The 14,717-nt window shown below is 40.5% G+C and overlaps 1 protein-coding gene across 1 annotated transcript in view; it reads left to right on the forward strand.

Annotated features, from left to right (window-relative positions):
* Positions 1-1,391: 1,391 nt before the first annotated feature.
* Positions 1,392-14,717, forward strand: part of trappc8 (trafficking protein particle complex subunit 8) — a 106,177-nt gene continuing 92,851 nt past the window's right edge. The window contains exons 1-3 of the mRNA XM_046050089.1: positions 1,392-1,401; positions 1,566-1,775; positions 13,131-13,220. Coding sequence (XP_045906045.1) covers positions 1,392-1,401; positions 1,566-1,775; positions 13,131-13,220 — 310 coding nt within the window. The remainder of the gene's footprint in view (positions 1,402-1,565; positions 1,776-13,130; positions 13,221-14,717) is intronic.

Genomic DNA, 14,717 nt, shown 5'->3' on the forward strand with positions numbered 1-14,717 from the left:
CCTTTCTCAAGTTGTACAGTAATGTCACATGTGTATGAAGGTGGATCAAACAAGCTAATCTTAAATGTCAAAGTAGAGAGGAGCCTAGTAGGCCTATGCATTTTCATTCATTACACAATATGAATAAGCTATGCAGACAGTTGTAAAGAAATAACATCTTTTTCTTCTGTTCTCTACTTGTTATAGTTACACAGTATTAGGGGTGTGGGCTGTATTAAAAGTATCCACTGTTCTCCCATGCTCTAACACACAGTAACGATGAAATGTGTGCTGTTCTCACATTCTTCCTCTGTATGTACACATAAACAACAAGGCAGGGAAATATAAAAGGAATTTATTTTATTGTTTGGGTACATTATTGTTCAGTGTACATGCTCACATCTGAAACAAACTTTACGTGCTTGATAACTCTCCCACCCCGCAGACATCTACACGTCAATACCGATTTATATTCATAGCGGCAAGTGCTATGTAGCTCCACATAGGGGACACAGGAAGTGACATATAACACCTTCATGCGGCGTCATAACCGCGTAGCAAATTCACAGCCGCACCGGCAGAGCTCCAGAATATGCAACGCGGACGCGCTTACAAGTGCGAGGGCCCGCCCAACGCTGCTTGCAGCTTTAATTTTTCTTGCCTTTTAATATACACACACATACGGTTTTATCTATTCATTTTATTTTAATATATTATAATACTCGTTGCTATTAGTCATCTTAGTTTATTTAAATTTTAAATTTTTCCATTTTTTTAAACTCACACACGTTACGGTGTCATTTACTTATTTTAATTTTTAAATTTTAAATTTATTTTTTTATACACTATTTATTTATTTTAATTTAATATATTATTTTCATTTTCTAACATACAAACACACACACACTTATTTTTACTTATTTACTTTTTTAAAATATATATTTTTACGGAGTTTTTATTTTATATATATATTAGAGAGAGAGAGAGACGCGAATATATGCGCTGCACTCAACAGTAGTAACATTTTTAATAGGCATGTTAAAAAAACAAAACAAAAAAAAAACACGGTCAGCGCTGATATTGAGGTGGGCCACCACAAATAAATTTATGTATGGGAACACTGTACTGTTCAGCTGCACTATCTCTGGCTTCGCTGTCCTCTCTGTTTAATCTTACACCCCGTGTCATTCAAAGTTCTGTCAACATTTTATTATTAGTAAAAACGTATAGGCTAAGGAAGGCGGCACACCGGCATTTGTCACGGTACTCCAGATGGCCAGGCCGCTACTGCCCTAGGCTCTTGTTATAATGCAAGCACTATAACAAATTTGTCACTGTGACATCCCAGTTCTCCATGTGGCCCTTCCTTCAATTTTCAATTAATCATATTTAACAAGTTCTAAAAAAAAAAAATGGCCTTATGTTGTTATTTATCTTCCCTAAAGATCATTATTTTTATTTCTTGAAAGTAATTAAGAGGTTTTTTTTAATTCTAGCAGAAAAACCACAACAAATAAGTCTTAGAAAAGGTTTGCTATTTTAATACCAATAGACTCAACTTCAGTTCTTGTCTTCTTTTCCTGTAGGTCACATCCGGGACACCAACAATCAGGTGCAGGTTGTGAAAAACCTGCGCATCTGTGTCAACAATATGGCAACGAGCCCAAGCACAGCCTCTGCTGTGCTCAGCCCTGCCCAGAAGCAACTACTCAATGAAGTGGTGTTATCCTGCCAGCCACAAGAGGGCGCTGTAACCAGTGTGATCACGGCAGGAGACTATGTGCTGAACTTCAGTGGTAAGGACTGGCAATTGAATGATGATTGAAAGATTTTCATGTTGATGCATTCATTTGCATTTATTGAATTTCAATATTTGAGTGCTCAGGAAATCAGATGACTTTATATCGGCATCGTCTATCGGCCCAACCCTTGTGGAGCGATTTGTTCACTATCCTATAGTGATTCTGCTAGCTAACGCTACATTAGCTTCGACCTGTCGCTATTTGCTTCATAACGTTCAATTTAGATTTATTGCCTTTTACTGATACTCTGGTACACCGCACCTCTCAGTCGCTGTAACTAACATGACCCACTTAATATACAACCCAGAGGAAGAGCCATCCACTAACACTACAGTAAATTTACTTACTGCGGTCTAACTGTTATAAAGTGTGACTCAGTCTCGTTATAATATTCAGTCCAGCTCACAAACGTTTCATTATCATACATTTAGCTGAGCTGACATTGCTGAGCCTCCGGTGAAAGATACACAGATAGTAAAGACAGTTACTGAAAGCAGCAGGCGAGCTCACTCTGTAACATGTTGGGTAAATGCAGTCACTGTACCATTATCATGTAACGAGTATGAATTAGTTCAACATCAAGCTGATAAAACTATTATGTAACGTTGCAGTGGGAGTTTACCTGAGTTTCCACCATGTTGTGTGAAGCTGTCTCCCTACCTGTCTATAGCTGCTCTCACTCTGCCTTTTTTCGGTAGTACTGTGCCAATATGCTGAATGAAAGGTACGGCGCTGGTGTTGATCTGCCTCTGAGACGGGAACGTTTAAGTAACAGAGCCTGAACATGTCTGAGTGAAAAGCCACAGCCTGCATGCTGATGTTCGTGCATTTATTGTCGGATTTCTGTATGAAAGTGGTTGTGTTTCGGATTATGCTCACTCATAAGTTCAAAGGAGCACTGGTACGAGCACACGTCTGGTAGCAATCTTAAAACCGCACCGCTAGTGGCCGCTGAAAACTACATAATGCCCCTTGAACAAAAACGCATAACACCATTTTTTTCCATAAGGAAAAAGCCCCTTTAGGGCTGCATGAGAAAAAGTCATATTGTGATCACGATTTGTGTTTCGATTATAACAAATGGTCCTATGAGTCTACTTACTTGATTATCAAGGAAAATGTACAAACTACTGACACAAGCAAAAGGAGTTAGTAAAAAGCAAGGGAAGGGAGCTGAAGGGTACCAACTTCGGCATGAATGATCAGTTCCCTAAGGAAATTGTCGATAGATGTAAAAAGTTGTATCCGCTCCTGAAAGAGAACAGATTAAAGGGCCGACATGTTGTGTTGACTGTGGATAGGTTATACATCGATGGGCAGCAGTTTTGTGATAGCAAGATCACACCCTGGCTATTCTGAATTAATAAGCTACTAATTGTTATGGAAGCCTAGCCTATCCATTCAAATTCATAATGTGCCACTTTGTGGTTTATTGACCAGCTGCCACTTTCCCTCTTTTGGATTAAATTTGTCTACTGGCTTACATGCCTTGTTGTAAGTTGAATATTGAAATGAATAAGCCATATGCTCAGGTGCACTACATTTCTGCTCTGTTCTGCTTTTATGGCTGGCTCGCAGTCCGTCTCTCTCTCTCCCCCCTGTTTTTTTTCTCTCTCTTTTTTTTCTTTTACTCTCTCTTTCTTTCCCTCTCTCTCCTACTTCAGGTTGATTTCTAACATTTCTTATTATAGAGGTGGGAATATTTTTAGTAGTAGGGTGATGAATGATTGGTGGGAATACTTGTGTGTTTTGTCTCTTATTTGCCCTGTCCCCCTTATGAATCATGTTATGGTGAGTGTCTGCTCAGATTTGGGTTTGATGATTTATGAGCTTGATCTTGATGCCTTACAAATATGGATAACTGTAAAGGTTTAAAGATTGTGCATGTCAACATTAGGAGCCTGCTTCCAAAAATAGACGTATTCGGAGCTTGGGTAGAGGATCAGAAGCCCAACACAATTACGCTGTTTGAAACATGGTTAACCAAATCAATTTCTAATCAAGAAATAGCATTGCTAAATTATGTTCTTTTTAGAAAATATAGTGGTACCAGAGGTGGAGGAGTTGCTGTTTATGTTGCTGATACTTTGTTGTCTGAACATATATTGCCTAGGATTGAGCCATTGCATCCTGAGGCATTATTTGTTCAAATTATTCTTAATAAAAATAAATCAATTATGATTGGAGATATTTATTGACCTCCAAATGTACCTGCAAACTTCATTAATTATATATAAACACTATATATTCTATTGAATGATCAAATGAATGGATAATTCTTGGTGACTTTAACAAAAAATGGTTGGATAATACCTCCTCGAAAGAAAGATGTGCACTTGAATATCTGAATTTTTCTCAGCTATTGAAAGAACCTACAATACTTAATCATAAAACTCTCAATCACAGATACTTATATTGGATCCTAACTACACATCCTGAGAGGATAGTGAAAACTGGCAAACTATCTGACTCTTTTAGTGACCACTGTATATGGAGAATTAAAATGCTAAAATTGCCTCCTAAATTCATGAAAATTAGACTGTGCAAAAATATTAATATGGACTCTTATTGAGGATGTAATTGGTTTGAATTGGTACAGATTTCAAATAGTACCGACTGTGCATTATACTTGGGAATTTACAAATATTTGCAACAAACATGCACCCTGGAAAACAATAAAAGTTAAAGGTAGACATCTACCTTGGGTTAATTCTGATTTGATAAATCTGTTCAGACAGTGGCACTTAGCCTGGTCTAAATTTAGAAAAAGTAGAGACCAATTAGATTGGGAGGTTTATAGACAGCTGAGAAATCAAAGCAAAACTAAAACTAGCAATACAAAAGCAGCTTATTATGCCGACAGTCTTTCCAAACATTATAAAAATCCAAGACAGTTCTGGAGAAAGGCAAATGATCTTCTCAATAAATCTACAAATCAGTCAGTTCATCAGAAGAAGTTCAAAGATCGCATCATTCAAGATCCTTTAGATATCGCTGATGTTTTCAACCAACATTTCACTTTTGTTTGCTCAATGCTGGCTTTTTGTGAATCTGACCATCATGCCTCCGATTATTTTCAACACCAGAGAATGAATACTTTTAGTTTCAGTAAAATTGAACAAACTGAAGTATTATCTGTTATCTGTTACTATCTATTACCAACTTAAAGTAAAACAAAGGTCCAGGTTTGGATGGACTGGAGGCAAAATTTATAAAAAGAGGCTGGCTGTTCACAGAGCTCTGTGTCCAAGCACATTAATAGAGAGGCGAAGGGAAGGAAAAGATGTGGTAGAAAAAAGTGTACAAGCAATAGGGATAACCGCACCCTGGAGAGTATTGTGAAACAAAACCCATTCAAAAATGTGGGGGAGATTCACAAAGAGTGGACTGCAGCTGGAGTCAGTGCTTCAAGAACCACCACGCACAGACGTATGCAAGACATGGGTTTCAGCTGTCACATTCCTTGTGTCAAGCCACTTTTGAACAAGACAGCGTCAGAAGCATCTCGCCTGGGCTAAAGACAAAAAGGACTGGACTTCTGCGGAGTGGTCCAAAGTTATGTTCTCTGATGAAAGTAAATTTTGCATTTCCTTTGGAAATCAAGGTCCCAGAGTCTGGAGGAAGAGAGGAGAGGCACAGAATCCACGTTGCTTGAAGTCCAGTGTAAAGTTTCCACAGTCAGTGATGGTTTGGGGTGCCATGTCATCTGCTGGTGTTGGTCCACTGTGTTTTCTGAGGTCCAAGGTCAGCGCAGCCGTCTACCAGGAAGTTTTAGAGCTCTTCATGCTTCCTGCTGCTGACCAACTTTATGGAGATGCATTTTCCAACAGGACTTGGCACCTGCACACAGTGCCAAAGTTACCAGTACCTGGTTTAAGGACCATGGTATCCCTGTTCTTTGGCCAGCAAACTCACCTGACCTTAACCCTATAGAAAATCTATGGGGTATTGTGAAGAGGATGATGTGATACGCCAGACCCAACAATGCAGAAGAGCTGAAGGCCACTATCAGAGCAACCTGGGTTCTCATAACACCTGATCAGTGCCACAGACTGATCGACTCCATGCCACACCGCATTGCTGCAGTAATTCAGGCAAAAGGAGCCCCAACTAAGTATTGAGTGCTGTACATGCTCATACTTTTCATGTTCATACTTTTCAGTTGGCCAACATTTCTAAAAATCCTTTTTTTGTATTGGTCTCAAGTAATATTCTAATTTTCGGAGATACTGAATTTGGGATTTTCATTAGTTGTCATCACAATTAAATGAAATAAACATTTGAAATATATCAGTCTGTGTGTAATGAATGAATGAATGAATGAATGAATATAATATCCAAGTTTCACTTTTAGAATGGAATTACTGAAATAAATCAACTTTTTGATGATATTCTAATTATGACCAGCACCTGTACTCAGAATACATTGGCTTGGTTTCATGCGTATCTTGGTGATAGGAAGCAGTGCGTGTTTATTGAAGGACATCAGTCTGATTTTCTTAATATCAAGCAAGGAGTTCCCCAAGGTTCTATACTGGGTCCCCTTATCTTTTCTATTTTTATTAATGAACTCCCATCATTATGTAAAACTTTGAATATTCATTTATATGCGGATGATACAGTAATCTATTTTTCTGTGCAAATATATTACAGATCACTGCTTCTTTACAGTCAGATTTTGATTTGATACAAAACTGGTTAACTATAAATAGATTAGTCCTTAATTATTCAAAGTCTTACATCATGTTGTTTGGAACAAAACAAAGGCTTCAATCTGCTACTAATAATCTTTCACTTTCGATTATAACAAGATTGGCTATTCTATCCTATTTATAAGAGTTTTTCATTCTGCATCATTCTAATCATATTTATTCTCTTAGAAGCAATACCAATCTTTTTTGTTTTCATGTTCCAAAAACTACAATTGAAATAGGAAAAAAGGCATTTACAGTTAAGACTCCTAGAGACTGGAACAATCTACCAACTTTCTTGACATCTTTGCAGTATCTAGGTTCATTTAAGAATGCTCTTATTATTCACCTTACAACAGACTGCTTCTGTTAATTATTGTTACTTACTGCTATATCCTACTGTTTTACCATTAGTGTTGGTGTCTAGATTTTGTGGCACATGCATGGTACATGAGTGAATGTGTTTTCTTTTGTATTCTTGAAATGTTTATTGTGTGTTTGATGTTTGCTGTATATTGTGTAGTTTTACATTATTGTATGTTTTTGGTCAGGACCCCCTCGAAAATGAGATGGTACATCTCAAGGGGTTTTTATCCTGAAAATAAATAAATGTCTTACAATTTCTTGCATTTTGAAATGTGTTTTTTTTTTTTTTTTTCAACTTGAACAGAGTTGGAAAAAAACAGATTGTAAAACAACAAGGGGAGCGTGTTGCTCTACGGAGGAGGCGGCTAGAAGGAGCAAATAATATTGGCACACTGACTCTGGCTAAATCTACAAAAACTACAAAACTGGGCTTCAGCACATAAAACTTTTATTTACTTAATCCTTGTGTATCGGTCTCTAATTTGTTAATGCTAAGTATAACTATTCAATAATCATATTGTTCAACATTGTAAATGATTGGCCTCACATCCATGACAACAAAAATGGGCCTTCAGGTCACTGAGGGACCTGTCTGTAAGACAAAGGACAAGCTAAAGACAAAGATGGGCCTGTTGGATTCCCCAAAGCCTGCCCATGTGGCTTGACTACACAAAGGGGGTCAGAGAACAATAGAAAGCCCAGATGACTGTAGTCCGTTAATTCACACCTACCTGTGAACTCTAAACTTTTAAACTTTAAAACCAAACCAAAGGTTTGTATTGGCTGAAGCTTTCAGGGGGCGGAGTAATCCCAGGAAGTACAGCCATTTTGTCAACGGAGGTATAAAACCGAACACCTCTGAACCCTCTTCGCCGTTCCCAGTTCGACAGAGGACTGTAAGGAGGTAAACAAACTTTGCCTTTCTGCAACTGCACCAGCAGCCACAGCAGGTATTTACTTTCAGCGCTGAAATTTCTTTGTTCCTGAATACAGACGAGCAACTCTGTTTTCTTCTTTCTTTTTACCTCTATTATTTTTCTTTGAGTTACCAACACAATTTTGGATCCCTAAAGAAACTGTTATACACAAGGTAACGTTTCGTGCCTGCAGAAGAAGACTGATAAACTCCGTGCTTAACTGAGAGAAGATCACCTCCGTGTTATACCCTCTCAACCAACGTCAACTTCACTGATTACTGTTGTTGCCGCCAAAGAATCAGCTGCGCCGTTGAACCTACCGGCATCGTCAGACCCGAGCCAAGAGAAACTCCCCCGGATTTCCCAAAAGCACTGACTGAAGCAACAAGTAAGAGGCTTTAGTATGTCTGGGCAACAGATAGTTCTATAACCTTGTTATTGCAGCTTACTTGTACAAGCTTCATGTGGTGAATTTACCCCACATGCTCACACCACGTGATCTCTGAAGCTAACCAGACCTGTGACCCACAGTAGGCTAGCATCATAGTGTGTCCCCATTTTTTTAGTTCAGGCGAGAGTGATTTTCCGCCATCTTGATCTTGAAATCACATGGTTTAAACCGCTATCTTGATTCCAAAATCAGCTGGCCTCTAGCACAACTGATCTGGCACCCACGTGGTCGGACCCCCCCCCCCTTAGTATCTCCCCCCCCTTTTCTCACACGCCCACACACACACACACACACATGCTTGCTGGATTGTTTTATGTTTGTGTATGATTTGATTATTGTCCTATTTCATTTTTGCTTAGAATAGTTAATAATGATTTACTTGCTAAAGTTATTGATCTATGCTTGAGTTGAATAAACCCCATTATAATTTTAAGAAGTCGTTGCCTGTGATTATTTGTGGATAATGTTATAGTAAGAGTTGGTTGCCACGGCCAGCGTACGGATTCACCCTTCTCTGTTTGCCATAGACGGACCATACTTGTCTCATATTTGCTTATTGGTCCCTGATTCCAGGGTGGTGCCCCGTATTTATTAATTATAATTAATAATTTTGAATATTAATAATTTTATTAATATTTCTAGAATATCTTTGATATTCAGCTAATAACCAAACCTGACCATATGTTGACAAAACCCCCAACATAAAGTTTGCTGTAGCACATTAAACTTTTTTTTTTCATGTCCCGCCTCTTCCAGGGTGTGATTGGTCGGATGACGAACAGTGACTCACAAGCACTTCGGCTTTATGAAAAGTTGATCAACAAAAGGCAGTGTTACAGATAACGTTAAATGGCCAGCGAGCCAAACCCAAACCTTCCTTATCTTCACCCAGTTTTCTTCTGTCTTACTGCTTCTGCTGCTGACGACGACTCTCTGTCACAGAGTGACCGGCATTTCTCCTGGTGCTCGTAGGCCTATCTGTTTTTAGGAGCACATGCGAGAGCCCGGTGTGGGTGTGGATAAAGAGCAAGCAGACTGAAGCCCACAGAAGAGAGTGTCACACACACCTTTTCTCTTTTATTAAATCACACACTTTTTGCGGTTATGTAATTGCATGCGATGACATTGCGATTAGATTAATCGTGCAGCCCTGGATCCCTTACGTGTAGTTTATTGAAGAATTTTCAATTCTGTTAAATTTTATTGAACAATTCATAGCATTATCTCATTACACTTTTCATTCAGAGCAGGCCTAGGCCGTACTCTTTGTAATATTATTAATAGAGACCCAACAGTTCTTACCATCAGCAAGCACTTGGCAACATAGTTAAAACGCGAGCCAACTTTGTTACCTGGGTGGTGGAGATTTTCAAATGTAAACAAGGTGGAAATGGTGGAGTGGATAAACACCAGGTAGCAAAACCATCCAACTCAACATCGGATGAAACAGAGGTATATGTGGAAGTAGGGCTGTGCGATATATGTATTGTTTGACAATAGTAAAGACATCCATTTACAATAATGCTCTATTGTTTATTTCGTTGTGTCGCAAATTCCACACTTCAGCGTAATATTTCCGCAAGGGGGTTGTGCTTTGCACCGCGGTGAAGTTAGTTTTACATTGGATATTTGGCACCTATCAAACATCCAATGTGAAACTAATATCAACTTGAAACTAACTTCACCATGGTCAATTATTCCACAAGTGCTGGTGTTGCAGGGAAGAAATTTGCATTAAAAATAAACAAATTTAGAGGAGAGTGACGTTTACTCAGAACTGGATATTACTGAACAGGAGGACTCAGAACATGCAAGCAAAAACTAGGAGCTCAAACCTAAGAGAAGTCTATTGTGTGGACGATCCACACAACACAATGCAGTAGTTCCAGCCACAATGTTTGTGTTAGGTAACGTTTAATGACTTTTCCCAAAGACATTCAGCTTATTTTCTAGTTCACCAAGACATGCTGTTGTTGTGATATTAGCTATAGCAGCAAGAGAGTTGTGAGTAATGCAGTCTGGAGCTGCCATCTCTTCTTCTCATGTTAGCTTTGCAGCAGCAAGTAGTGACAGTTTGCTACATTACTTGTTACATTACTTGCTGTGTCGTTGTTCACTCTGTGTCATGGGATTTGTCATGGTGTCGGACTTTAACAAGTTGTTGGTATAAATAATGTAAATAAGATTATTGAACAATAAGTGTGGCATGGGTGCTGCTGGTCTGTTTATTAAAAACTCTGAAACTGAAAATCAGGGGTTCAAAGATGAGCTGACTATAAATGTATATCCCTACAATTCATGTTGAAACACGGAACAGGTTGGCAGGCTGGGCTTCCAGGGCTGAAGCAAAGACCTGAGACGGGAGCAAAAAATAAACTCAATGTCAGATCGTAATCTTGGCAAGAGGTTCAAAAAGAGCGAACTTGGCTAAATACTTAAGTGGGACATAGCTTGTGTTACCACATGGGTGAACGGACGATCTGGCAGACACTGGTTGTAAAGGCAGGGTTTAGAGGGTTGGAAGAAACTGGTTTCAGTTGAGAGACATGAAAAGTTGGGTGGATTCTCATGGTACCCATCAGCTGCCAAGTTAAGGCAGCTGATGGGTTCATGACACAATCTATTATAAAGGGGCCAATGAACTGGGGGGAGAGTTTCTTAGAATCAGTCTTCAGAGTTATGTTTTTTGAGAAAAGCCAAACTCTTTGACCTGGTTTATACATGGGCAGGTGGTGATTGCTTTGCCATGGAGCGGAGATCAGCAGACCAGGTATCCTTCCTGATTTTGCGGCATCGTCTGAGGTGATTCTAGATTGAGGGAACTGTTAAAATCACTATGCTGAGAAGGAAACAGAGGGAGTTGATAACCGACAGAGGCTTCAAAAGGGGACAGACCTGTGGCCGTGTGGGTCAGGGAGTTGTGTGCATACTCCACCCAGGCAAGCTGCGAACTTCAGGTGGATGGTAGGTGGACTTCACGCTTCCACGATAGTGCAGATAGTGTTATTACCTTTGCACGGCGGTAACCCCACAATGAAGTTGAAAGCTATGTGTTACCATGGGCGGCCAGGCACGGGCAGTGGGATTGGGTTGTCCTTCTGGAGTTCGATGGGATGCCTTACTCTGAGCACAGACTGTGCATGCAGACACGTAGGCCTGGGTGTCAGCCTCCATGGTAGCCCACCAAAAACACCTCTTTAGCAGAGACAGGGTATGGTTGAAGCCAGGGTGACAAGAGAAACGTGAAGTGTGGACCGACTGCAAGACCTGGGAACAGACAGATTCAGGCACGAACAAACGGTTAGCAGGGCTGTTACCTGGGTCTGGCTGATTCCTTTGGGCCTCTCTAGCAGCTGCCTTGATTCCCAAGGAGATAGCTGCCACCACACAACTGGGTGGGAGGATGGTGTCAGAACTAGTGATGTCCTCCGGGGATGATGTATCCGGGACAAGGCATTTGGCTTGACATTTCTGGAGCCAGGTCTGTAGAAATGGAGAGAAATGCCCAGCGTGCCTGGCAAGAACTGAGCAGTGTGACAGTAGGCCAGGTTTTATTGATCTGTCCAAACAAAAGGTTGCTCAGTTCCCTCAAGGTAGTGTCGCCACTCCTCTAATGCTAACTTTACGGCTAGTAACTCCCTGTTTCCCACATCATGTTTATATGTTTTCCCCTAACTCAACAACTCACAAAACTCAGATTTTTTTTAAGGGAGTTTGGGGCAGATTAGCCGCCGTCTCATGCATTGACAGGAGAACTGTTTTCTCTTCTTTAGAAAGTATGAAATTGTCCGGTGTTGTCTAATCTTGTGCACTCAGCAGCAACACGTTCTCCAGCTGGGAACGTCGCCATGAGCGATGCATCGTTTATGATTGTAAAGTCAGGGCACATCTGGAGTGTGAACGCGGCCGTTGTGTATCATAAATGTGCTACTCTCAGTGCCATTAAAAATCAATCAATTTGTGCAAGGCAAACTGTATAGAAACCGTTGCAGCTCATAGCGTGAAGTAACACGGCTTTAATGGGAAGCTAGCTTGCTAACTAGCTTACCGAGACGAGTCTTCATCATCCACAGAGCAACAACGTTACGCGCCTCCTCTTCAGATGCTCCGGTGTTTCCAGGAAAGCTCAGCTTTGCAGACGCTGCAGTTAACAACCTTTTTGGCTGAGTGAAGAGTGAAGTGCCACACTCTGGAGGTTTTAGGTGGTGAAGGTGTTACTGCAATGTTGTTGTAGTAACTTTACCGTTCACATCACTTTAGTCCGTTAAGCTGACTGTGTCGTTGTGGCCCAATGGCCTCATGAACGATTTTTGTCGACTACGTCGATTAGTTGTTGCACCCCTAGAGTGTATGTCTTTATCTCCTTCTTCCTAAAATCAGTGATCAGCTCCTTTTTGCTGACGTTGAGCAGTAGGTTGTTCTCTGATCTACAAGATTATGAATTTCCTCCTGATATCGATTCTCATTGTTTGAAATCCAGCCAATGATGGTGGTGTCATCCACAAAGCCCTGGGGGGCTCCGGTGTTGAGCACTAGAGTGGAGGAGTTGAGTCCACCAATCCAAACTGACTGGGGTCTGTTTGTGAGGAAGTCCAATATCCAGCTGCAGAGTGTTGTATTTAAAAACCTAGAGTGCTGAGTTTGCTGATCAGTTTCATGGGGGAGATTGTGTTGAATGGTGAGCTGAAATCCACAAACAGCATTCTGATGTAGGTGTAGTTTTTCTCAGTGGAGATGGCATCCTTTAAAAACCCTACATCTTATCTAGCAGCCCAGGTTATGTTACATCAGAACATAACCTGAAAGCAAGTGTTTTTTATGATGGCAAACAAGGAAATACGCGTAGTGTGAGACAATGGCTGATTGTTGGAGTGAAGTCCTGTATCTCACTTCATTTTCATCTTTCATCTTTGTGTTTCTCTAGCAACCACGCCCTGGTTTGAAACCTACAGGGAGAACTTCCTGCAGTCGATGCCTGCCTCCGACCATGAGTTCCTCAATCACTACCTCGCCTGTATCCTTCCAACAGCACACAAATCTGGCTACTGCTCCAGATAAGTCAACATACTCATGTCAGTTCTTTTAAATTTCTGCAGAGGTGGTATTATGCTCATTTTCAGGTTCAAAATCTTAATTAGGTGTTGTACCAGAACAGGTTTACATGGTTTAATTTTCAAAACACACATATTTTTCTCATTCTGCACATTGCTGCAGCTCCTCTTTTCACCCTGTGTGTTGTACGCTCCACTCTTGAGCTACAGAGTGATGCATCTTACTTGTACAAAATCTTTGTTGGGAGTTCCACATGCACAGTTCCCAGGTAAGGACTATTAGCCAATCAGAAGCAGAGAAGGGCGGGTCGTAAGAAACAAGGTAGTGTGATCCAAATCAAAGCCGCTTCAGACTGCGACCGTAACCTAGCAGATGGTATAAGTTACTCTCAAGTCCACAACCACACAACATCATTGTTCCACATCTTACTATAAACGCTATGAGCTGGCCGGCCTCACACTCTCCTCCCGCGGGTTGGCACAGGCTTCCCCTGCAGCCACTTGTGGAGCTCCTCAACTCCGAAAATATTCAAGCGCATTTTTGTTCCGCCATCACTTCTCTTAAAACTGTCAGTATTCAAAATCTACACAGTTGATTTCTCATCTCAAAACTTCTTAGAAGTGGATTTAGTGATGAAATTACATACGGAAACTATAAAATATAAACCTTTCTGTTGCTGGCCTTTGTCTGGTGCAGGCAATGATGATGCAGTGAATAGTGAATATTCTCTCTGACCAATCAGCAGTCCGTCATGTTTTCACGTTACATTTTAGTATCCCTCAGCTCGCTTGGAACCTCACGGAGGTGAGGTGATACAAAAAAAGTACCTGGAAGTAGGTACAGGTACAACATTTCTACAGTGGAAACCCAAACAAAGGCGAGTTGAGCCAAAGGGCCTCCGCTCAGACTAGCTTGGTTTGAGGGTGTGCCTGACCCCCGCTAGCCGCTTGGCAAGCTTTATGACGCGTTTTCATTGTGACGTCACAGTGAAGGAAGTGAAGGGCTGGACTACAAACAAGCTGTTTTCAAGCGGTTCAGAGCAGAGCTTTCTGTGGGAGATGGGAACTCCCTTTGGGCTGGACTTTGGGCTTTTTCACTTTGCAAACCTGTTACATGCACAAAAAAGAGAGGGGAATCAATAAAGGAGAGGGGAAAAGCCAAAAAGCATAATACCACCTCTTTAAAGTTCTAGTTAGGATAAGCAGTGTCCTGGTTCAGTAGTGGGGTGCAATTCATGTCACAGGGTCTGTTAAAATACAACACTGAGTATTTGCTTTATTTTATATGTCACTATGTTCTAATATATATTAAATTATCTGCTAAGTTCTGTGTGTAGCATTAGGGGCCTACAGACTTTGATTTCGTTATACAATGAAAGTATATATATAAAATAGATTTTTTGATACATGATCATTTTGAATATTTCAGTTTTAATATTCATTTTCCACAGCATCGATCC

This window comes from Micropterus dolomieu, linkage group LG05 (genome assembly GCF_021292245.1).
Source record: "Micropterus dolomieu isolate WLL.071019.BEF.003 ecotype Adirondacks linkage group LG05, ASM2129224v1, whole genome shotgun sequence".
Taxonomy (NCBI): Eukaryota; Metazoa; Chordata; class Actinopteri; order Centrarchiformes; family Centrarchidae; genus Micropterus; species Micropterus dolomieu.